General features: G+C 43.1%; 1 protein-coding gene across 1 annotated transcript in view; it reads right to left on the minus strand.

Moving 5' to 3' along the window:
* Adgra3 (adhesion G protein-coupled receptor A3) overlaps window positions 1–26157 on the minus strand; it is a 96901-nt gene that overhangs the window by 57964 nt on the left and 12780 nt on the right. Inside the window, exon 2 of the mRNA XM_021162897.1 lies at window positions 6808–6879. Within this exon, the coding sequence (XP_021018556.1) occupies window positions 6808–6879 (72 nt within the window). The remainder of the gene's footprint in view (window positions 1–6807; window positions 6880–26157) is intronic.

The raw sequence follows: 26157 nt of genomic DNA on the forward strand, positions 1-26157 counted from the left end.
TTTAATTTCTTTTGCCATTTTTATGTATGTGTGGTATATGTGGTATGCGTTGTTTGTAAGCATGTATGCATACAGGGAGAGTGCATGTGCATGTGGCTGCATGTGCAAATGTGTATGTGCATGCATGTGTGAGCCCCAGATTGGTGTCAGGAATCATGCTCAAAAACACAGGGCTTGATGATGGTCTTGCAAGTCAGAGTGCTCTGGAGAGCTCCTGTCTCATCCTCCCTACACTGGATTTACAGACAGGTCGCCATGCCTACCAGGCATTTATATAGATTATATTCTAGTAAACACGAACTCTGGTCCTCACTCGGGCAAAGCCAGCACTGTAACCACTGAGGCAGCTTTCCAGGACCACACACCCATTATGTCTATAATTTCCTCCTTAGCATGCTATACTTTTGTATGTGTGCATATATCTCACATATATAATATATATCAGTGGTTGTGCCTATCACAAACATCATTAAATTGAATTACTCAAAAAATATCTTTAAAATATGTACTCTAAAAGTCAAGTGATTTGTTTTTTATATTTTTTCCCTCCCTGGGATTCTATAGTGATGTTCTCCATAAGGTGAGGTTATAAATAAACATGTTATGCATCACAATATAATAGCCCAAAATCAGAAAAACAGGAAGCTTGTGACATTTCCATGTCACAGTCATGTCTCCAGACCCAGCAACCTACGAGAGGGTTAGGCCTCTGAAGACAATTAAGTATTAGCTTAGACCTCTGCAAAGGCCAGCTCTTGTACCAATCATACAGTAGCACACTCCTTCCAGTAGGTGTCTCTCCCAGATGCCCTAAGTAAGCCAATGTGCCAGGACCAACTTCAGTCTTTGGTCCTCTGTCTGCGAGATGGATGCTCACAAACAGACACAAAGTCCTTAAGCTTCTCTTCTCCTCAAGTCTGTCTCTAATGGTGGCAACCCTGACCTACACAGCCACTCAAGTCTCCTGTGACACTTCCCTTCACACATGGGTTGGTGGCACATACAATAGCAGCCAAACATAAATGGGGGAAGGAATGCTCACCAAGCTAGAACGCTAGGTAACTCTGAATTCCAGAGTCCCTTCTGTTTATTTCATCTGAGATTTGAGAGGTCATCCTAGAAGTAGATCCTAGACTTTAACAATACCTGTTCTTACAACACAAAGGTGGCCTGCCTCATGAGTATCTAAAAACTATGATTCTACCAACGACAGTCAAGCCCATGCTCATGAAGTCTCTAAGACTTAGACACAGTCTCCGGGTAGCCTTCTCAAACCCACGGCAGCTCAGGTTTCATCAGCAGAGGTTCCCAGTCTGCTTATGTTCAAGAAAAGACTCCAAACAACAAATCTTAGGAAGCTGAGCAAAGATCCTGGGTGTTCTTCCATCTCATCTGACAGGCACACTGCACGTTACTGCCCTCCCAGTTAAGACAACTAACTGTGTGCACTGGGACTCACACACGCTTTTCTACCTTTTTTCCGTTTTCCTTTAAAGGCGTAATTACCAAAGCAGCAAAAATACAACCCAGAGACCATTTTCCGGAAAGGTGGCCTGGGGAAATTCACACACACACATCCTGGGAAAGCTGGTCTCTGCTCACCTGTGGCAGAAGTCACTCGCTTACTATAAGCCAGCTTTCCTCATACCTCACTCCCCACTCTGTCCATGAAGCGGACAAGATGGACTTGAAACGGACGAGGACCATTCCAATCTCACTGCTATGCATCCTGTCTGTGTCATGGCCTCCACTGAGTTCTGGGACACTCCCTTGAATGTCATGGTTTGAAAATGAAATGTACCCATGGGCTCATGTATGAAACACTTGCTCTCTAGTGGGTGGTGCTACTGTTTAGAGGGTGTAGAAGCTCTAGGAGCTGAAGCCTCCCTGGTAGAAGGGACTGGCTAAGGGAGTGACTTTGAAGATCAACAGCGAGCCACCAGCCCTTCCTTTCTCTGCTTCCTATCTGCCACGGTGTGAGCCACTTTTGCACACCCACCCAACTTTCACCTGGATTGAAATGGGGCCAAAATCAATCTTTCCTCCATACAAACCCTCATGCACAAAAATGAAGAAAATGCAGTCAGGTTCTTGATGTCAGGATTTAAGCACATTTTTCATGCAGTAGGAATTCATTAAAGGAACTAAATAAATTTATACCTAGAGCAATTGAAAAATTGATAACCAAACACGCCATGAAGTTGGTCATCATTAAATCAAGGTGCTGGAGGTAATATTCTTTCAACCTCTCTGGATGTTTGAAAATGAAGTTGAAAAATAAATTATTGTATATGATAATAATGTCTCAAGTCACCCGAGTCCTGTTCAACCCCCATGGCATCATCTGAGCGAGGATTTTAACACAGTTTGCACATGTATCCTATCTCCTCAGCTATTCTCCACTGCTACTCATCTTCCTGAGCAGAATTTTGATCACGTCTTTCTGTTAAAACCTCCACAAGTTCCCATCGGTTGAGGAGGAAAAAAGAAGGCAAAGTCTTTAGAGCAACTGGCAAAGTTCCCTGAGACCCTGATCCTGTCTGTCTCCCCCACACTCAAGCCTTCCCACTTTCATCTACTGTGGCCATATTCTGCAGCGAGTCTAGAAAGGCATGCAGTCCCTGGCAGAAAGCCTCTCTGGCACATTAGAGCCACTGGGTTCTGTCCCCAACATCGAGTCCTGCAAGAGCATCCTCGATACCCAGTCTACAGAGGGTTTGTGCATAGGCAGATGAATGGATAAAACAATAAAGCAAAGCTGAGACAGTACCTTAACAACCTCTACCTGCCTATACAAGGATCAGTCAGCTACAGAAAGCCTCAAAAGCCACCCAGCTCCTCCTCACCAAGCCAGACAGTGTTAAGAACGTGGATCTCACACAATGCTACTAACACTTCTCAGAGAGGACAGTGTCTTGCTGTCTGTCACTGACTTCCAAGTGACACTTCAAATGTGATGTGACAGCATACACTAATGAGGAGAGGTCTTAAACTGATAATCATTAAATTGCTGAATGGGAGTAAATTGTTGATTTGGAAGATAACATGGGCTTTTCAGTCCTATGCAAGCCTTCATAATAAGATGTTCTCTTCGTCCTAACTAGCTTAAGTTTGTAAGATCTTAATAGAAGGTACATACGTCGGCAGCCTTAACTTTTCTATATCCTATCTCTCCACTCTCCAGGTGAGCACCACTGTCCACCTCAAAGAGGTAAGTGTTTGAACGTAAACAACCCCTATTTTTCATTTATTTTCAATAAACTAAAAAAAAAACAATCTCTGCAAATAGAAATATATAATGTCAGCCCTATTTTTTAAAGCATAAGTTTCCCTTCTCAGATTCCAAGCAGCTTCACCAAGAGAAACTGATTTCACTAAAGAAGTTCATAAATCTGTGGTCAGTGATAAACTGTGTGTGATTCCACAAAATACCTCTCATGAATAACTCAGCAGTGTAATATGATTTAAAGATACACTTTTTCTTTAATAATAAAGAATTCTTGACATATTATATAATATTTAATAATAGCCATATTAATCAGACACTGCCAAAAAATATTTATAGTCAGACTCTCCTATTTAATATTTCTCTCCCCAACAATGCAAAGTGTGTCTAGTACACAGCAGTCTAACTTTAGAATGTACTGCTAAATCACAATGCATTAGGTCATAAAACTCTACCTGAAAAGAAGCCCAAGACCTGCTTTTACAAACTGAAGGCCTGTTTTAAGTGCCTAGTCTCACTGCAGAATGTCACCCCTAAGGCTTAGGTGTGGCAACACTGGTCCCCAGATAGTGGCACTGTTTTGGGAGGATGAGAAAGCTCTAAGGTGGGAGGTATGGCTATTTGAGATTTGTGATTCGGGGTGCAGGGCTGGCCTTTCAGAGTTATAGCCAGCCAGCTTCAGGTGAAACACTTCCTGTCTGTCACCACCATGGGACTATGTCATGATTGTGTGTGGTGATAACAGCTGCTCCAGCCTCCCAGCCTATCCTGGCTCCCATGACCTCTCTGCCTTGGTGAACAGTAAGCCAACATAAATCCCTCCACGACCTTCTAGGCAGCAACAGAAAAGTCCCTGTGGTGGCCAGAATTAGAAATATCCTCCACAGTCCCGGGCATTTAAACATTTGGTTCCCAGGTGGTGGCAGTGTTTGGAGGAAGTCTAGGTGCTGTGTGGCCCTGCTAGGAAGCATAGCACCAAAAGAGTGTGTTGAGAGCAAAACGTCCCATCTACTTCCAGGTTGTCCTCGTTGCTTCACGCTTATGGTTGAGATGTGAGCTGTCAGTTTCCTGCTTCCGTTACTAACCCAGCCTCTTGCTGTCAATCTTCTCAGCCACAACAGACTCTTATCCATATGCAACCCTAAACCTAAATAAACTCTTCTAAAAATTGCTTTGGACATAGTGTCTTATTGTGACAACAGAAAAAAATTACCAAGATGCTCAGTAAAAGCACGGACTTTGTTAGGGAAGAGTCCATGACCTATGGGATGAGATTCTTCTAAGTGCAAACAGCCCTTAGCTGGCAAGCAAACTTGCCTTGGCTGGGTTGTGGCAGCCCTGCCTGCCATCCCAGCACTCAGGACGCAGGGATGCTCTTTGGAAGTTCAAGGCCAGGGCAACGTAATGAATCCATGTCTGAAATAACAACAAATGCAGTAGCAAATGTAATTCGTAATAATAAAACTAGCATCTCACATTAAAGACATAGAGAAGCAGAGCAATGTGGCTGGCTCCATACACCTCTCAGAGCCACTGTCCTCCGCAATGGGACTGCACAATCCTTATTCATGAGGTGGTATCCCAGGTGCCGAGATCCATGAAAAGAAAAGGAACAGAAGAGCAGACACTGTGCTCCCATATCCCCTTAGCAACGAAGAACTCTTTCTCCAAAGCCCTTCATCTGTTAGGAGCTAAAGACACTCTGTCCTAAGCTGACACAAAGCGCTGAGTTAGTTCATCAAGTGGCCCCAGCATAACACATGAGATTGATTTAAGAATTGGGACTGAACCACACTAGTCAGCAGGAAACCCTAAACTCCGTCTTCTGTATAAGCATATTGTTTTTTCACTCATAAAAGCCTGGTGGTATTTTGGAATTCAGGTATTAAAAAGGCTAAAAAACACCTTTCATGCATCTTAATAGACCCACGATGGCAACTTAATTTATTTCAACTCTGTATAGAGATTTATTATGAACAAAGGGCAGAAACTATGGCCAAAGACAAAGCAAGTTAAAAACTATGTGGAAGAAAGGCCTAATTCCGAGTGCAGCACTGAGCACCAGCCACGCTAGCTAGCCACAGTGTTTATGTGTACATGAGCAACCACATGAAGCCTAGCACAGTGTCTCCACACAACAGACACCGCTGATAAGCCACAAGTGCCTGCACCCTTCCTCTGAGCATGGGGATCCCCTCAGCTGCCAGCCCGGCAGATACTAAACGCCCAGCATGCTGAGATATCTCCTGACAACACGGGTCTGCATGAAGAATGCCTGATGGGAAGATGTTGCCTTCTCCATTCTAATGCCTAGTGGGTGGGTCCAGCAGTATCTCCCCCTGCTTAGAATCACCCCTCACCCCACTCTGGTGAACTTTAGAGTCACTCCTCACCCCACTCGGGTGAACTGCTCCCAGCAGGACAGGCTCCTTCTTTTCTCCCAACAGCGAGGAAATTCATTCCCTCAAGCCTCAAGCACATCTCCACTCAACCAAACTGATCCATATATCTATTCCTGAAGCAACCACAGTGTGTGTACAAAGGATTAGTCTCAGCACAGTCGGGCCTGGAGTTGAGGATGTAGGTAACATCTAGATTTGTGGACTGTGAGGATCATGACGGGAATAAGTCAATACACACAAACACACAATATGTGCATACTAAGGCCTGAAGTGCCAAGAAAGCGTTTATGCATATACATGTTTGTCTTTCTGCATGTTCACATGCTTTGTACATGTATGCATAAAGTATGAAAATGTACTACTATAAAACTATCTGGATATCAATAATATATGCACATAACTTAAAGTCATGCAGTAAAATGAGAAGAAAAGGGCCATGCAGAAAAAGACGCAGAAGTCTAGGTGGTGTATGTCTAAGCAACACTTCAGCAACCGAAGCAATCAAGTGCTGGAGGAGGTTTGATTGCAGAGGCCCCTGGGTGAATGGTGAGGAGAAAACTGGGGACAAAAAAGTCAGGATTATGAGAAGAGCAGAGAATCAAAAACTAGGTTATATTGTAATGTCACAGAAATGTTCACCTATGACATGGCTCCCTAACATACTTCCAAGTTTTCCTGTAAATGTACACCTACCAGTACAATTTTAAACATGATCCTTAATGCAGTATTCAGAACACTATCATTTTAGGATACAGTTTCAAAACAACTGTGCTAAGCTAGTGAGTGGTCAGCTGAGTCCAGAGCTTATTTGGTAAACAGCTTTACTGGAAGCGATCTGCACAGACTCCTTCATTATCACTGTTCTGTCATGTACAACACATCACTAAGGACTGACTGGCCCATTACTGCCGGAATCGCTTGATCACTTCACGGCAGAGCACAGACACCATGACCAAACGTGAAGCCCATATGAACTGGGATTAGTACTTGACTCTTTCCAGGAGGTGTACTGACCTCTGAATCCAAATTGCTTCTCTTTAAGCATCACTTCCCGAACTTCTGCATAATAAAATGTTAGCAAAAACTAATTTTTATTAAAATTGTTGGCAGTTCCATTGGCAGGTTTACAATGAAAACATATTATCTAAATCAGGAGAAATGACCATGGAGAATACTCACAGTCTTTCGAGGAGACTTAACCCAGAAAATGAACCATTCTTCAGCTCGGAGATCTTGTTGTTGCTTAAAATCCTAAAAATGACAAGAATATATATATATATATAACTTGTCTAGCACATACCCTCAACATCAGAGCGACTGAGCTCATGCTGTTTAAACACAGAAGGAATCCTCAGAAATCATTAACCGGACTCTTTAGGCACTTCAGAATAATGCAGTTTCTTTCCCAAAATAGCTTCCATATCTTGCCCCATCCTAAATCATTCTTGTCATATCTAGATAAAAACACTAAAAAGGAGGACAAGGAAGTGACAAAAGCTATAGGTTCAATACAAGGTAAAGCTGGTCACCATGGACTGATTCACTCAGTCAGCTCAGGAACTTATGTTAAAACTAGAGACTGAATAGAAAACATGATATGTGACCCCCCCCCCCAAATACCAACCTAACAAAGAAATATATTGTAGGCACTGTGTGGACACTGCTAGGTCTTCCCTGCAGTTTAACAATATGCAAATGCACTAGCTTTGTGTGTGTGCGTGCGTGTGCGTGTGTTTGTGTGCACATGCACACACATGTGTGCATCGCCTCCTTTGCCTTAGCCCACACTGCCCTGACCAACAGGGTTGCTCTATCTTCACGGCTTATCTCACATTTGAGGAGAGTGCTCACTAAAAACCAAACTAAAACCACAGGGGGTTGCCCCTGACAGGACTCCCCACAACAAAAAGACTGCATCTATTTTCTATTCCTTCCTTTCTACAGTCTAGAATTTTCTACAGTGTTAAGCACCTGGCCATCAACAAGGTGAGAACACCTTGCTTCAAGGGGGGACATGAAGAGGAGGAAAAATAAGAAACAGAGACAAGAACTAAGTCAGCAGGTAGATGACATTAGCAAACAGCAGGCAGACCTCCAAGACTTATTCTTACTTTTATGTATGTTTGTGTACTTGTGGTTATGCACAACATATGTGAAGGTGCCCTCAGGGACTAGGAGAGGAAGTCAGCTACCATGGGGCTGTAGATCACAGGCAGTTGTAAGCCGCCTGACAGTGGTTCTGGGAACTGAACTCCTGTCCTCTGCAAGAGAGTGCAGCTCCATCAGCCAGATTTTGAACCCAAACAATGTCTGCTCTGCCCACATTTCTCAATATCCAACCAGGTTGGTCAAGAGTCACACAACTGTCATTTGGGACAAAAAAACTGGATCACACATGATGTTGCCACTCAGGGGCAGCCCTTTGGGCAGGTACGACAGTCATTACATGGAGACACAAAGACAAACAGGGTACCTCTGCAAGACAAGATTGTAGGTGTGTGTCTCTGTGTACAACATGACTTCTTCATTAATCTAACAAGTAAAAAGAAAAGCCAGCTGTCATCCAGCTGTCTTTGCTGTAAGTCAGATTTGTAAAAGAAAGAACGCAGGGAGGGCAGGGTGGAGGGAAAGAGCAGTGGGATCCCTGCCCTGTGATAACATAGCAGAGCAGCTTCTGTGATGTGCTGGTGAGCTCTGAGTCAAGCTTAGGCCCCAGCTCTGCCACTTTTAAGTTCTCTTGTTCTCCAGCAAGTCTCGCCAGCTCTCAGTAAGACGTCCCTGACTCAGAAGATGTGAAGAATAAGAACCGCCTCATAAACACTAACAGGAAAACTTAAAAGGCATGGCACACTCAGTGAGCAGCCATTAAGATACAGGATTTGTTTGCCTGATTCTGATGTATATGTCCTTCCTCAATTCAGTGTCTGTGCAGCCAACATATACCTTGCAACCAAAGAATCTCATTAGGTAGCGTTCTCTCCTGTTTCATGGTATCACTGAAGCAAAGGCAAGGCCAAAAAGTGTAGGAATGAGACAAAACAAGGTGCAAAAGCATTTCTTAGTGTTTTCTTAACTGAAAATGACAATGATCTTTAAAAGAAAGAAAAGTAGTTGGTTCAGGCTAGGAGAAACTGAGACATGCATACAGCTCCCAGTGTCTGTGCCAGCAGGCTTCTCCAGCAGCCAGGCAGTACAGAGCAAGAGTCCCAGCCCTCATTACTCTGATCAGGCAGAGCCTGCGCTCACAGTCACCAAATATGGCATAATACCAAGTGCATCCTGACCCTGACGGCACGGTTTCAACATGATAGACAACAGACAAATGCTCGAGGATACTAAAAGAAGGTCGGAGGACAAATATAATCCAAGGCAGGTTTTACACATCCAGTGAAGCTGCTACCTAGGGAAAGGATGTGATCGCATCAATTAATACCATGGGCAGAAAAGAATCTCTATGTAGCAACAAGTAAACAACAGAAGCAGGAGACCCACAAGGCTTTCAACGTTGCCATGGTGAAGAGGCTGCCATTCACTTCTCTCTGACTGATGATAATTCATGTTATAAGTTCTGAAATATCTTACTTTCAGGGTGTACCCAGCCCCCAGTAGTAAACATATGAATCTTAGGAATGTTTGCTTTCGATCGAGTTAATTTTGAGTATGTGTATATTCCCAGAAGTAAAAGTTAAAAGAAATCCGAGGTGATCTGAGATTCCAGAGCACATTTGTCTATTTACCTATTGTGTTTGTTTGGTTTTGATCAAACACTGCACATAGAGCAACCGATGTTGTCGCCTTAAGAAGTAGAACAGTCATGTTTGGGGCCCTGGTACTAACAGAGACTCTACAATGTGACGGTGTCAGTCACTTCACTTTTTAAGTGGCTTTCAGCATCCTTAAGACTAAAAAGGAGAATATTATATCAGACTGACAGTACGAAGATCACTCCCGGATTCTCTTAATTGTCTATACTGATTCATGTTCTAATAGGCAAAGCTGCTATGTTTGACAATGGCCAAGAATATGTAAGCATTAACCCAAAAATCTGCACGAAAATATACACTCTACCCAGCTCAGTGACTTAAGATGCCATTTCTGAGTGAAGAATGAAACTCAGCTAAGGAAGAAACTTGCACAGGACTGGTGGGCACTGACTGAATGGCTCTGCCTGTGATTTGGTATAGCTTCAGCGATGGGACTGTCATTTCCTCAGTCATAAAGGCTTTACTGCAATAAATGATAGGTTTTATTGAGGAAAGTAAAAAGGAAGACATTTCATCACACTTAAAAAGTTATAACTGTAACCTTAAAATATAGTTTACAACCTCAAGTTAATATATTCCATCTACACATTACTGGATGTGTTTAAGGATTTTGTGCAGGAAAACAGGATAGGAAGGAATAAATCTACGCTGCAGACAGCTTTTATACTCAATTTTGAAATGGGGGGCTGTGGAACCAGCGGGTGCTTAATATCATATATCACGATGAACCTAAAACCCATTCATAATCAATATTTTTGCTGACACCTTTGAAATTTCAAACCCAGCCAGAGTTATAGAGCTTATATAGACCCATTTCTGTCCTATACTAATGATGTGAACAAGACACGATCTATAGACAACAAGCTGAATGCTATTCAGGCTTCCAGCACTTTGATCCAGAAACTGTATGGAAGAGTCTGACGCCCACTATCATTTCACACAGGACCAAGTTAGTGTGCTGTGCCATCTCCACAAAGATGAAAAAAGAACAAGACTTAAAAGCAGATGGGGTTTTAAAAAAAATCACAAGCAAATGGAACGATATAGATTAGATGTCCTCAGCTGCTTGCTGTTATTAGACCCAAAATGTATCAGAACCATGAGAGCTGTCAATAGAAACCACTCCCTGGATGTCAGATGTCACTAAAAGACTTCCTTTTGGAAAGGAAGTTTAAAATATACTTTTAAGAGCACTAACTATTCAGTTCAACTTCAGGAACGTTGACTGCTGGAGACAAAATCCAGGGAAGCAATCCTGTGGGTCAGGGAAGTAGATGGAGTGGCAGTTTTGCTTCTTAGTTTTAACTCTCAACTTGACCTACAATCACCTGAGCAGCCTGGGGGAGGGGGCTGCCTTAGCTAGGGTTTCTATTGCTATGAAGAGACACTGTGACCATGCAACTCTTATAAAGGAAAACATTTCATTGAAGCTGGCTTTCAGCGTCAAAGGTTTAGTTCTTTATTGTCATGGTGGGAAGCATGGCAGCATGCAGACAGAGCTGGTGCCACAGAAGCAGCTTAGAGTTCAACATCTGGATAGGCAGACAGCAGGAAGTGAACTAACACTGCCTCCAACAATACCACACCTACTCCAACAAGGCCACACCTCCTGAGTGCCACTTCCTGTGAGTCTATGGGGTGGGTGGTGGCATTTTCTTTCATACCACCACAAGGATCTTCTACATTAGGCTGGTATATGCGGATGTCTGTAGGGCTTTGTCTTACAGTGATTGATCTGGGAAGACCCTGTCTACTGTGAGCTGTCCATTCCCTAGGCTTTGTATCCTGACCTGGGTGAGAGTGGATAAATCAAGCTAAACACATGCAAGCATGAGCACACTTTCTCTGTCCCAGACTATGGAAGTGCCTATAGCTAGCTGTTCAATGTTCCTGCTTTAATGTCCCTGTGTAACCTGCAAGGCTACACCGCAGTGAGCCCCTTTCCTCTACTTGATTTTTGCCAAAGTGCTTCTCACAGTGCTAGATGTGTGTGAAATTAGAACAGGCAGGATGGGATGGAAGATGTCTACTCAGTACCTAGGAAGGGGCCTCACTTAGGACCAAGGAAAGGGCAGACATATGTAGAAAATGCTGAGAGGGCCACAGGAAGCTGAAATCATACTGCAACAGGAAAACTAACAAAGATTGAAGTGATCACTCAATGCATATAAAAACAAGCCCGAATGCAATGTAAAAGTGCCCGTAGCCTCAGTAACGCAGGCAGCTGAGACAAGATGACTGATCATGTGAGGACAGGAGCTCAAGGACAAAGTGAGACCCATGTCTCCTTAAAAATAAATAAGAAGAGAGACAAAGGACCATGATTTATAGATGACTGTGCATCCCCAACCAGAAGAGAATATGAGCTTCATCAAGACACTGTAAGGACTTACCACGGTGGGAAAATATAATCTGTTCTGGGGGAGACAACCACTCCCATTTTTATGATGAGTGAGCACAACCCCTTTGGCAGGAAAACATACCAATGAAAACACTCTTACAGTATCTTTGAAAAACCTTCCAACACATACATACACTTAACTAAAATATATTACATGCTACATGTCACATAATTATATGGATATAGCAAAATTACAATCATACAACTAGTAAAAGCTAATTACTAAATATACTATGGGTTCCAATAATGGTTTTTTTCCTGTCTACCGAATGCATATTAAAATGATCAAGTCTTTGCAGTTTCAAGAAGATAGAACTCCTTAAATAGTCACATGGATCAAAGCACAGGATCTAGGGTGTAGTTTGCTTGATAGAGTGCTTGCCTATCATCCACAAAGTTCTAGCTTCAAAACCAGATACCACATAAAGTAGACAGAGTAGTGCATGACTATAATCTAAGCACTGGGGAGATATAGGCAAGAGGAGCATTCATGCATGGTCACCTGAAGTAACAAGTTTGAAGATGACAGGGATTACATGTGACCTAGTCTCAGAAAAGAGAAAGAACATGAAAACAAAGAAAGAAAGAAAGAAAGAAAGAAAGAAAGAAAGAAAGAAAGAAAGAAAGAAAGAAAGAAAGAAAGAAAAGACATATGTACATAGTAAGTTTCCATGTGTTTAGAGGTCTAATCTGTTCTTGTAATACAAGCTACAGTACAAATTGATACACATTGGGTTTACTGTGTAGAATAATGTATGCCCTTCCTACCACCTTCTCTACTGAGGAAAGAAAGAAAAGCAGGCCAGGTTTAGAGCCAGATGAATCATTAGCCTCTCTTGGCATACACCCTAAACCTTTATGGCCACCTGCCCTCGGCTAAAGTCAGGAATGAAACTCCTTTAAGTGAATGTAGTGCTTCGGCTCTTTGTTGTTGTTGGATTTTGGTTTTCCACTGATGAAAGCATATGCCGAACAGTTCTCAGTGCTGTACGCCGGAGCCTACTACAGGCAACTGAGCACGCTGCTCACCGACGGCTCCACTCTTGATCAGGTGAATCTGTTCACTTACTTTTGTAGAAAATCATCCCGGAAGGTATGTTTTAGCTTATATGTTTCAAAATGTTCCGCAAATTACTCCACTCAACACACAACTAAAACAGTGCAGGCATGTAGAATACATAAAGTGCATGAATCTTTTCTTGTTTGAGTATTGCTGATAAACCTCAGAGACAGAAAGACAGTCATGCTGGCTTGGAGAACCTCTGAGAACCACACTGAGCAGCCTCTCCCCCTTAAGTGAATTTCCTCACCTTTTCCGAGAACCTCAGGACAAAAGTCATACCATGTCCTCCAAAACAGTAATAAAAAGTCTACATGACTACCAGGAAGTTTGCTCAGAATGACAATCACATTTGCTAGCGGAGTTCAGATCTAACCTTGCCAGTACAGCATGTGCCATGTGCAACCACTGGGGTGGTGCATGGGTGTCTTTTCCCAAAGACATACCGTAGACAGCAGCTGGCCGAAAGAAGGGGCTCACTCTATAAGCAGTGTCCAGTCAGTGGGCTGGGAACCACAGTACAGATTCCAGCTGTTTGACCACCACAGGCTGCCCCTTGGGCAGTGTCCACACTGTCACTTCCTGCTGGGCCATTCCAGACTAGCTCAAAGCTGCAGGAAGGACAAAGGCCTCGCCTAGCTGTACGTCCTCAGCTTTCACAGATGCTCAACCTGGACCCTTCCCACTGCCTCCTTCCCTTCATTTTCTTCAGTCATTTTTTCCCCTGTAAATTATCTTGTACTTCAGCCCTCCATCCAGACCTGGTCCCCAGAGGCCCCGAATGACAAGGTGCTCACAACATCTGTTCAATAAATGAATGACATAAAAATACGGCTGGGTTTAAGTTTCTCTGTTCAAGAATCCTTCCCTGAGGACTGTGAGATGCAGAGTTCGTAATTTACTGGCCTCTAGTGGTACAGAGAAGTATAAATCTAGACCACTCGCTCCTTCCTCTCTGCGGCTCCAGGGATTTTTCTGAAAATCTACCAGATAATGTCTAGTTGTCTTTCTTCTTCTATTCCAAAATCCCAAGAAGTATGTCCACGTTATTGCCTTTCTAACACTGGGACCCCCTTAAAACTGATGTGGAAAGAAATCTCCAGCTGCTAGGGAAGGAAGAACCATGGATTTATCAGTGACTGTTGTCGTTGGCTCACATTCAATCTGTGGTTGAATTTTAAGTCTGGCTCTTTAACTGTGGCTTAGTGCTTACACACCAAGGTTCCACTACAATGCAACACTGAAATTAAAGGTTGTATAACAGAAGATAGGACAGTCAGTGTGAGTGAGGACAAGCGATGCCACTGTCAGAATTTAACATTTCAGAGGGTAGGGGACTGCACTCCGGTGCCACAGGAAACTTTCTTAAGTTCTCATCCACCTATAAAGGAAACACTGAAGCTTCAGAAAATGAGACTCAATTGGGGGTTAGGGAGGAGGGAGAATCGAATCAAGATTAGGAAGCTAAACAAGTTTTTTAAAAAAATGCTTCAGAGCCATCTAAACTATAATTTCATGACTGAAGATATTCTTTTAAATTTTTGTTTTTATTAAAATACCCTACTGTCAAATTTGTATGCATACACACACACACAAAGTAGAGAAAAATGACCTCTGGAACACCACTGCATATATACAAGCACACTGCATATGCCACAATAAAATATTGGACACATCTTAAAAAAAAAAAAAAAAGGAAAGTCTGGTTAAAATAGTAAATTGTGAGTAAAAGAAAGGCAGGTATCCTGAGTTACAATGTTAAGTAGTTTCTACCCATCTACTTCTTAACTTCACCTAGTTATTTTCAAGTTGAAGCTGGAAAGGCACTGTATTAAAACGATCTCACGCAGACCTGGAATGGTTGAGTGACTTGGAATTCTGGTTGAGAGGACTGGGGGTTGGCAGAGATTCTAAAGACGTGCCTCGTGGTGTGGGGAAAGAAACCTCCATGTTTAGAGTCGCCAGCTCTTGAGAGAGATAAGTCATCTCTCTCCAGCCCCAGCAGCATCTGAGATTCTATGACTTAGCGAATACTCATCTCTTAGGCCGTCCTCCATGGTTCTTAATACTGCTTCACAACTTCCATCTTAATCCTTCTGCTTTGAATTTGCAAATAAATCCTCCGCTCAATTTTCCAGACCACTAATTTCCTAAATCCTGAGTCACTTCCCTCCTGCCCTTCAGACCAATCACTGACCCCGGGACAGGCTCCTTCACATCTCAGCCTCACAGCTAACTCCTCAGAGCTCCCTTCTCACCCTTTCCCACGCTATTCTTGCCCTATGGATCTGCTCTTCTTTTGGATCTGAAATACCAACTAGAATTCCCCTGCGTTAACATCTCACCAATGCTTCCAAAACACTGGCTCCTTGCCGGCTCACAGTGTTGATTTCTCAAAAGTCTAATGACTCTTTCTGGTTGTTCACTGGACTGATCAATACTGAAAGGCAGCAAAGGATCTCATTAGCATATATGAAAATAAGGATGGACAGATAAGACACCACCTCCTTTATGCCGAGTTTGGGGAGTCTTGTAACCTTAGAGAGTGGAGTTACACAAGCTGCAGGGACTCAGTAACTTCCTGCTTCCAACTCCTACTCTGTGTAGCCTCCGCAGATGACAGAAAACAAGCAAAGTGGTTTTGCAGCTGCAGCAACCTCAGATCAGCAGCTCCTCCTCTGGGCCCAGCTGGACAGAGCATCTGTCTCAAGGTCATCAGTTGCTGGCTGGGCACTCTCATTACCCACTTCTGCTGCCACTCCCCACATTTTAGGTTCTTGGGACTCTTCCAGAGCGCTGTTCAGAACGTCATTTTTCTAGTGAGTTGGCACTTTCTCTCCTGGGCTGTAAGTCCCTCTGCTGTGGGGTCTCACCATCAATCCCATCCATCTGCCCGATTTACTCCTGAGTCCCCAGTGCTCCAGGGCCAGCGAAGCTGCTCTCTCATTTTTCAGCCCTGTTGGGTTTCTGCTACAATTTTCAACATGATCTTGAACAGGACAGAAGTAAGAGAGAAAGATAGGGGGGGAAAAGAAATTTTCAAATATCTTATCCTTAACAGAATTTTTACTTTAATCACAAGAGTGTCCTGTGGACCAAAGCTAAGGTGCAGACCCCATATGAAGCAACAGGATGTCCCTGAGCATAATAAGCATTCATTTGCTCTATGCATGATTGTGCTACTCCATCACCAAAGTGGGTCGTATGACTGACTGGGCAAACAAATCTGTTGTTTTGGGGTCACTATTCCAGTCCCTGCCTTTGTCTCAGTAGTTACTGAGCAGGTAACACCACGACAGAGGGTAGACTCTGTCACACAAACTACCTGCGTTTAAACATTAATACCAAGATCTGGCTTCACCATTCTGCATAAGGTTCTTGACCTCTGTTACTCAATATCTCATCTATAAATTATTCTAGGGACTTAGAAAATGAAAGCTTTTAGTGGACATAGAAGCCAAATGTAGGAAAGTCCTTAAAGTGGGCCTTTAGCACTACTTAATAAGATCCAAGCAAATCACAACAGCCAGACAACAGCTAGCCAAGCAGGAGTTTCCATTCAGCACCGCCCAATGGTAACTGCATACTTGACCATGCTGCCTTCTTCAAGGCCTGGAGCAACTGCTCAGCGAAACCAGCCTTCGCCAGCTGTTACACTATTGAGGTTCCTGTGTGTCTTGCCCAGTTTTAGGGTAATCTTGTGCAGGCAACAGGATGGGTGGTACCCTGTAACAACTAAGGATGATGGGGTACACACACAGACCCAAAGGGGTAGGAACACCACCACTAGCAAGATCCCCAGAATTAGAGCAATGCGAAGCAGCAGCCTGCTAATTAGCTCTCTCAGCAAACACACACAGGAATCCCTATTGTGCTGAACAGAAGACACCTAAATTTGTCGGACATCTCAGATTTATTCATCCAAGAAATCTTTTCTACAGAATTCATCCAGCAGAACTTAGCTACATTATCAATGCTGTACCCAACGCCCAACTTCGATTCCCACAAAGTGAACAATTATATAAAATGAGACAGCAAGTCAAAACCGTCAGCATGGAACACATGATTAGAGTCTTAAGATTAAAAGGTGCCGTTAATAACCATACAAAGACAACAAAAATATGCCCGGGTACACAGTAAACCCTAACTCTCCAAATGGCTCATTAAATAACCTTCCAAGTTCCCAGGCAGCTTTCTCAAAGATCCAACCCTTGAAATAATACATAAAAGCCTGGTTTTTTTTCCTCATTTGCTTTCAATGCTTTACTTAGCAGTTTCATAAATAAAAAGTAAATAACCTATTTTTCAGCGATAACATTAAACACAGTGAGTTTACATAAAGCTAAATAGCATTTAGTTGATTAAGAAAATCTGAAAGGTTTTTAACACCATACAAGATATCGTTCAACAATGTCTAAAAATGAAAAACTGTTTATTAAACAACACTCCATCATATCTTACAAATACATTAGCTCCTTGAGAAAAGGAAGCCCATTCTTCAAGGTGCCGGTACATCACAGAGAATGTTGGACACTTACTATTTATGAATACAATAAAAGTGAGTTTATTTGGCATTTTAATCAAACAGAAAGCTTTCTACTGGGACCACACTGAGGTTCTTGAGGATTCAAAGATTTGATTTTTCAGCTGAAAATTTTGATGATGTATCAATCACTCATTAACTCCGAATATATTTGAGAAACTACTCCGCTCTGGGAGAGACACAACAGATACAGGAGCAGACCTCAAGGACTAATATGCACACATGCTCTGAGGAGGGTGTTTAACTGCTCCAAAGAGAATACAGACTTTCAGGGTGGCTGAAAGCGAGTTGATTAGGAGGACACACTGCTGAACTATATACAATGTAAGCTGTCCCCTCCCCAACTCCAAAGGGTGGGAAGTTAAAGACAGACAAACAGTCAAATCCTTGTAATCCTGCCAAGGTTTCCATAAACAGTTCAGAACTATGCAGATCAGAGCCCTGGCAGGGACTGCATGGGCTCCTCTACCAGGTAGAACTGGTCAGAGAAGGCACAGAAGATTCTGGGTTCACAGGAAGGGTGAAGGGAAGAGGCTGCCACTGAAATGGCACAGGCAACTGTGCTCACAGGCTATAGCTACAAATGTTCAGGAAGTGGGGATCTTACAGGCTAAGGTAGACAAGTGTGCTTTCCTAAAGCCCAAGTTCTCAGTACAATATGCACAAGAGCTACACTTAACCTTACACTTCCTGCTCACTGTAGCACTGTGACCCACAAGAGCAGTCCTGAAACTGTAGAGCAATAAACTGTCAGAAATGCCAGGCCGCCGCTAAAACTTAACAAGCAAAGCTATGCAAGATCCAAGGTAGCAAGTAGGTTCTGTATCAAGATGGAGAACAATTTTTTGTAGGTTATATTTTTCTAATTTCACAAGTTATGAATGACAAAGCTCAAAATATAACAACAGAGCACGACTTCTTTCTTAAACCCTCGCACAAATGTTCTCCTCAACCAAATTTTAGTCAGGTGACTCAGGACCCTCCTCTTTAACCTCTGGCTCCTGCATCTGTAGCATGGTGTCTAGTTTAACAAGGATCTTGTTAAATTAGGAAGAAGAAAAAACAAAAACCTCCTGATATCTGATCAAATTCCTCATTTCCCTGACATCCCTGCAGAGAGCAGATCACCTGGCCACCTTCAGCAAGGACCTTATTAGGCCAGTTTTGCAGCAGTTCGTCCACCTTGATGTCTCCAGTTAGTAATTCTAAATCTGATGACCCTCTGCCCCAACCTCCTTGGCAATCCACCCCCATTTGCTAGTGCTATATTTGGAGTTGAGCCCAGTATCTCAGGCCCAACTAACATCCATCAAAGTGATCCTGCATACAGTTGTTGCTCTCATTTAACAGGGGTCCCAATCTCTTTCTCTTTACCACACTGTTGAATGAAATGAAGAATGCACTCCTTTTTGGAGGAGATAAAATTTCACTAACTGAGGTCCTGATCATCAAATCCATTTCAAGCGTAAAAACCCTTTCTTTGCTCTCAGGCTGTACAAAACCAGGCAGAACTGGAGTGTTTACCCTTGCCCTTGAAATGTATAGCTTGAAGGAAATAAAAGGAGCCAAGAAACATTACTACACAAATTCCCTCCAAGGCAAGTCCCACGCCACAGCTTTATAGTACCCGGGAAATGGCATTGCTGTGTGGGAGAAAAGACAGGAACACGAAATTGGCCTCCTGTGAAATGGCGTATTAGAAAGAAAACACTATAAGCATCCAGCCCTTTGTCCTTTCTGGAGCCTGGCTCTATTAAGAGGAAAGGGGGAGAGGGGAGAGAGAAAGGGCAAGAGCAAATGTAGGGGAGAGGAGACGGTGGGGGAAGAATGAATGAATGTGAATGAATAATGGGTACACACAGGTCTTAAGCCACAGAATCAGAAGCAGGCGTGTACCCCTAAGCACAGTTGGAACTTTTAGGACAGATGTTAAATTAGATCATTTCTCTACTATGATGTTATAAAGTTAGGCTCCAAACAACCTTGGTACATAGTGAACCTACCTTGATGTGAAAAGTAACTAACTTAAAAATCCCATAATCAGCTTCCAAACGCTGACACCATTGCATACACTAGCAAGATTTTGCTGAAAGGACCCAGATATAGCTGTCTCTTGTGAGACAATGCTGGGGCCTAGCAAACACAGAAGTGGATGCTCACAGTCAGCTATTGGATGGATCACAGGGCCCCCAATGGAGGAGCTAGAGAAAGTACCCAAGGAGCTAAAGGGATCTGCAACCCTATAGGTGGAACAACATTATGAACTAACCAGTATCCCAAAGCTCTTGACTCTAGCTGCATATGTATCAAAAGATGGCCTAGTCGGCCATCACTGAAAAGAGAGGCCCATTGGACTTGCAAACTTTATATGCCCCAGTACAGGGGAATGCCAGGGCTGAGAAGTGGGAGTGGGTGGGTAGGGGAGTTGGCGGGAGGGTATGGGGGATTTTTGGGATAGCATTGGAAATGTAAATGAGGAAAATACCTAATAAAAAAAAAAAAGAAAAGAAAATATCTAATAAAAGAAATGCCTTAAAAAAAAATATATATATATATATATACCACTGACCAAGCAACTGAGTGTCTGGCCAATCACAGCAAGGAGGCCAAAAGCTGCAAACATAAGAGAAAACTTCACAACAAGTCCCCGGGCTGTCTCAGTGGTCATGTGCTCACCAGTACTCATGAAGAGACCCTCCACACATGCCGGAGGGGCAATATTAAACCACTTCCAGACCTTGGCGGTGACCATCCAGTTCTAGAAACTTTCCTACACAAATGAACTTTACAGAAATAAACATTATTTAAGCTAAGGGCTTTTTTTGGTTTGGTTTTAAAATACAACTTAATGCAATAGTTTTAAATTGGACTGAAAGCTACAGTTCCCTCAGAGAACTCAACATACACACACATCGATTTCCCCTCATCAGGTCCTTGTGATGAGGATTTATTGAGTGTGGATTGCATGCTTGAGAGCATTAGAGACGCCAGGGGAAACAGACCAAACTAAAACTGCAGTCTTCACAAATTCATATACTAGTGGGCGGCGGGACACAACCAAAACAGCAAAATATGTAGTGTGTCGGCTGGTGGGAAAAAATCTCTTGAAAAAATAATATAAGAAGCAGATATTAAGGTCTAGCTAAGATGAAGAGACCATTGTGAGTGATAAATGAAAATTCTCAGCAAAAAGGTGGCTTGCTTTTAAATAATTTTTATTACAGTAGCAGTGGTCAAGTACTTAAATTAGAAAACAAAGATGAAGAAGAATAAGAAAGTAAACTACACTTTTTATGTACAGACAAATATGCTCACAAGTTCAGAGCTCAGACTCGTGACACTGTCAACCATATACACAGACAGGTATAGATTTTGTAAACACAGATCCTATTACAAACAACAGGGATGCCAGCTTCTTGAGCTACCGACTCAGCCTTTCCAGTTCAGTCTATTTTCATATCCAGGTCACAATCAGATTCCTAAGTATCTCAGAAAGATCTTATACAGATCTTTGTCTAAACCAGTATCTAAGACCACACCTATATTTTGAATATGTCACTAGCAACATAACACAGCCTAACCCTGCTGTTTGATGAACAATAAATAAACAAGTAAAGGAGAGACAGCTCCTGGCTGAGAAGGTAAGACCGTGAGGCCAGCCTGTGGTACACACCTGCTCTTCAGAGTAGAGCCCTGTCTCAAAGGTAATCATTTTCACCATCGACATAGACACTGTGGGACACCTTCTGTGCTGATGTTTTGACAGTCCCAAATACTACATCCATACATCCAGTTCATGCAGACTTCGTCTATCAAGGATAGAGGTCTCAAATCTCTTTGTACCTTGAGCTACTTGGGCAGTGTGAAGAAGCATCAGGACTTAAAAAGCAAACACTTGCAATCTGTTGAACTAGCCTCCCCCCTTAGTCTTGCTCAAGTCTGGGAACTTGCCAAAAAGCACATGTTCCATCCTGTTGCAAAAGATGGAGTTGCAAAGCACACATACTGTACGAAACCAAGCTACCACAAATTACTACCAGCTACAAGCAGAGCTCCACATTATTTGACTTGTTTTGTTAGAAGACTAAAGACCGGTCTGGGGAAAGACTCAGTAGGTAAAGCACAAAATACCCAGCCTGGCATAAAGCCAGGCGAGGAGGCATACATCTGTAATCCCAGCCGTCATACAGCACAAATGAAGGAAGGGACAAGAGAATTCCTGGAAGCTCACGGTCCAGCTAGCTTGGCATATGCAGAGATGAACAACAAACAAGAAACCCAAAGACCCCAACCCAAGGCTGCTCTCTCTGACATCCATATATACGCCATGATACGATCTCTTGCACACACACAAAGAGAGAAGGGGGGTAATGTAGTCAAAATACTAATTTCTAAGCAAATAATGATTCCATTTTTAATTTAAAAGATTATTTTTAATTATTAACTTGTAAGACAATTATATGAGTAAAAGATTAAAAACTGTAAATGGAGCCAATTCTTACTGGCTAAGAAAGTGATAAATATTCATCTTGTTCGTCCTGGGTAAAGTTACTTCAAAGAGGGAAAGATGGCTCAGCAGTCAGCACTTGAGTGCAAATGCCTAAGGTTCTTACCAAGGGGAGAGTACAGTTCCCAGCACCCACAACAGCCTGAGTTTAGCTCCAGGGGATACAACACCATCCATGGGCACAAACCCACACTCCAGACACACACATATGGAATTAAAAATAATGAAGATACATTTTAAAGAAGTAACTTTAAGGAAATCAACTGACAGATCATGGAGAAACTTCTTTGATAAATATAGATGAGGTAAGAAATTAATAGGGATGATAAAATGAAAGAGGCTATGGGCATTTTCCAAGTACTAAAGTATGATTGATTTAGGAATGATAAAACAAAAAACTGCCAACTAGCATTAAAATAGAATTAAAGTTATTATGGACTCATCAATGTAGGTACATGGATCATTGCTTGCCAGACTCAAGCTAGATTCTGAGAGCTGAAGGGTCACTTCAGAATCTCAGCTTACAATGCTGACTGTCAATCTGTCCTTGCATTAAGATGGGCTCTGGATGCCAAGTGACTGAGCTCAAACCTGGTTCCTTCTCTTAGCAGTCCAGTGACCCTGGAATCTTAATGGGCCGGACTTCCCAAAGCATGAAACAGGGTTCATCATAGTAATGACCTTGTTAGGGAAGTATGAACGTAACTCCAACACTCCCACACATACCACAGGACCTGGCACATTCCAAAAAATTATGTTCCAATTGGCCTTATTTTTGATGCTCAGTCTTTTTGTTCTCATTTAGTTTCCCCCAATACAGTTCCCAAAGATCTGTGGTTGCTGATGGGAGCCATTCTCTGTCTAGATAGAATGACCAAGAGTGTGTGAGAAAGATGAGAGATTCAACCTGGTTTTGGTTTGGTTTGGTTTGGGGGCGGGAAGCAGGTATTTTTGTGTTTGCGGTTCTGTCTGCCTTGGCTTTTGTTTGTTTCTATAAAGATTTATATTTATCATGTACACAGTGTCCTGCCTACATGTCAGAAAAGGACATCAGATCTCATCATGTGATTGCTGTGAATTGTACTCAGGACCTCTGGAAGAGCAGTCAATGCTCTCAACCTCTAAGCCATCTCTCCAGCCTCTTGCTTTGTTTTCTGAGATAAGCTTTCACGTACCCCAGGCTGGTAGAGCTCAGTACTATGAAGCTGAGGATGACCTTGAATTTCTGACCTCCTTTCTCTATTTCCCAAATGCTGAGATTACAAGCAGGCACCACTGTGCATGTATCTAAAACATGTACCAATGGAGACGGTACCCAAGAGGTGCTACGTGCTGGGCAACCACTCCACCAACTGAACTACCCAGCCTGGAATCAACATGTGGACACTGTAGAGCTCTCTACTCTATATAGAACCTAAATAATTGCAGTAGTATTTAAAAATTACCAAAGAAGAGGAAGGCAGGGAAGGCAGGGAATGGAGAAAGGGAGGGAGAAAGGGAGGGGAGGAGGAAGGGAGGGAGGGAGGGAGGGAGGGAGGGAGGGAGAAAGGAAGGAAGGAAGGAAGGAAGGAAGGAAGGAAGGAAGGAAGGAAGGAAGGAAGGAAAAAAAGAAAAGAACATCTTTTGAGAGTTTTGAGAGATAGCTCAATTGGTAAAATACTTGCAAGGCGAGTGTGAGAGGTGTAGTGGAGCATACTTAATCCGTGTATGCAGGTGTGCACACCTGTGTGTGTGTGTATGTGTGTGTGTGTGTGTGTGTGTGTGTATGTGTGTATTCCACTGAGGAAATTTTTACTATCTAACAAAAATACCTGTGATTCCTATATAATGGATGTCCAAACATTCACCCAGAGCTCAGAAACTCAGACAAGCAGCCTGGGCTACCCGTTTAGCTGGGAACTTAAAAATCTGTATTCCTGTGATGAAGGAAGAAATAGGGATACACCAGGGTTCGAGTGCTTAATGGGCTCCTCAAGTGCTCAGGTCTTAAAGACAGGAACTGAGACAAGAGAGAAATCGGGTTAACACACAGGCTAACACAAGGAGAGCTCAAGGTCCCAAGGTTGGGGTTAGCCCTAGGCAAGGAGGGCAGGTCTCAACTGGTAAGTGAGGGGCAATTAGAGCAGCTAAAAGCAGTGAATAAAGACAGGGAAGGAACCAGGCTGGCCAGATGCTAATCCTAGCAGCCCCCACCCTCTCCAGCCCTCCCTGGCTGCCTCTGCCAAGAAGACAGCCCCTGTACTTACTGTGTGAATGCCATATAATGATGCAATGAATCCCTCTAATAAAACTACTGGGGCTTCATTAACGTCTGTGCCTTTTAAAAAACACCTCAGTGATCTTGTCAGGTTTGATTTGGTTTTGTGAGCTATGTAAATTCACAGAATTCAGGCATTTAAGGAGCCCTTAAGGACAAGCCAGCTCAAAACCTTACTTCCCTGTCAGAGAAGTGAAGGCCAGAGTACCTGTGATGGGCTGAGAGCTACACTCTGGCTACACTTGGCAAAGCCAGTGTGGATTCCCTGAAACCACAGTCTCCTGTTATTTCCTCTGCTTCCTCCTCTCTCAGGTCATTAGTAAATCGGGATCTTGGAGCATAGAACCATGGGGAACGTGAACCTTCCCTAAACGTCAGGCAGAGGGAAAAGGCTGATTTAATCTTCTGATGAAGACTTTAGGCAGCTACCCCGCCCTCCCACACCATGATGGTCTTAGTCCCCCCAGGTGTGCAGGGTAGCTGTGTCCCAGGTAAGGACATTTGGGAATTCTAGGATGAAACAGTCCACCTCAAGAATGCAGACGAGCAAGGCATTCCTAATTAATAGCCAACACTACATTACAGACCTAAGCAGGACCAACACGGTCACTCCCACAACTACTGCAATGAGAGCAAATGGGATAATAAACATCTTCTCTTCAACAACTCTTAAGTGCTAAGTGCAATTTCTCAGCTCCTATTTCCCCATCAGCTGTTCAGTGTGCACCAGTTTCCTGTGTCAACTGCTTTACAAAGGTTTACACCCAACCCTACTACCAAAAGGTTGCTTTTGTGGTATAACAATAGTTAGAATTGTAGAACTGGAGTCACAGATATGGCTCACAAGCCAAGCTCTGGAACTCAGAACCTATGTAACTGGAGAATACTAATTTACTCATCTGTGCATCTGCCGGAGCACCTGTAAAAACATGGACACTACCTCCCCTGTCAATCTGAAGGAGCCAGGAATGTGTTCTTTGTAAAGTATTTAACACTGTAGCTACTACCTGACAAGTATCAAGATGTCAGTTATCTCCAGAACCTGAGCATCAGCTAAGGATGCTGAGGTTCTAAACTCAAGGAGCACTCCACACACATTATGTCCCCCAAGTCCTGGCGGTTCAGAGTAAGTACCAAACCAGTTTGGGAAGGAAACACCTTTCAACCCTTTCAGGCGGTGAATGTTCTGTGTCCTTCTGACAGGGCTCGGGGTGCCCAGGTATCTGCTCCACACTACTTCTCTGATCCTGGACGTCTGTGTGCCTGATACTTTCAGATTTAGGCTGCACTTGCACCAGTACTGCCGACTCTTGTGCCTGAGGCTCTGATCCTAGAGCCTTGACTCCAGGATGAGTCACACCACAGACTCCCGCTTTTCCAGGTTATACACTGGGGTACTCCTTAGACTATAACCAAATGAGCCAATTCCTGTAACACCATCCCCCCCACCCTACCCCCACCCCGGTGATTCCATCTACATCCCATCGTCGTTGCTGTTTCTCTCAAGAACCCTAGTGCATCTGTGGATAAGAAAACTCAACTGTGGTCACTCCAACAATGAAAGCTACAGATCTCAAAATGAACTCATCCAAAGGGGATGATTTTTTTGAAATCCTATTCTGAAAAAAGAAAAAAAAAAGTGAGAACAGGATATTTCATTTTACTGTCCTTCTCTGCAACTTCCCAACAAAAACCAACCACTGGAAAATAAGCTGCCATACAGAACACAACGGTAAGGCATGCAGGAACTCTTTCTCTGGGAACCTGTAAACCAAGGTCTACTAGTCCAACAAAGTCCACTTTGGGGAACCAATGAATTGATTCGGTTTAGTCACAGCGTCTAGATGAAGGATTGCTTACAGGAGCTGAATGAGCCCAGAACATCACCCTATGATGGATGATGCACAGAGTCCCCACCCCACTTCATTTAACTTCCCACCCTTCCGACTGCACTCTAGCAACTCCAGAGAGCACCACGGGCAATTAGGACAGAAGTG

The sequence above is a fragment of the Mus caroli genome, chromosome 5, assembly GCF_900094665.2.
Source record: "Mus caroli chromosome 5, CAROLI_EIJ_v1.1, whole genome shotgun sequence".
NCBI lineage: Eukaryota > Metazoa > Chordata > Mammalia > Rodentia > Muridae > Mus > Mus caroli.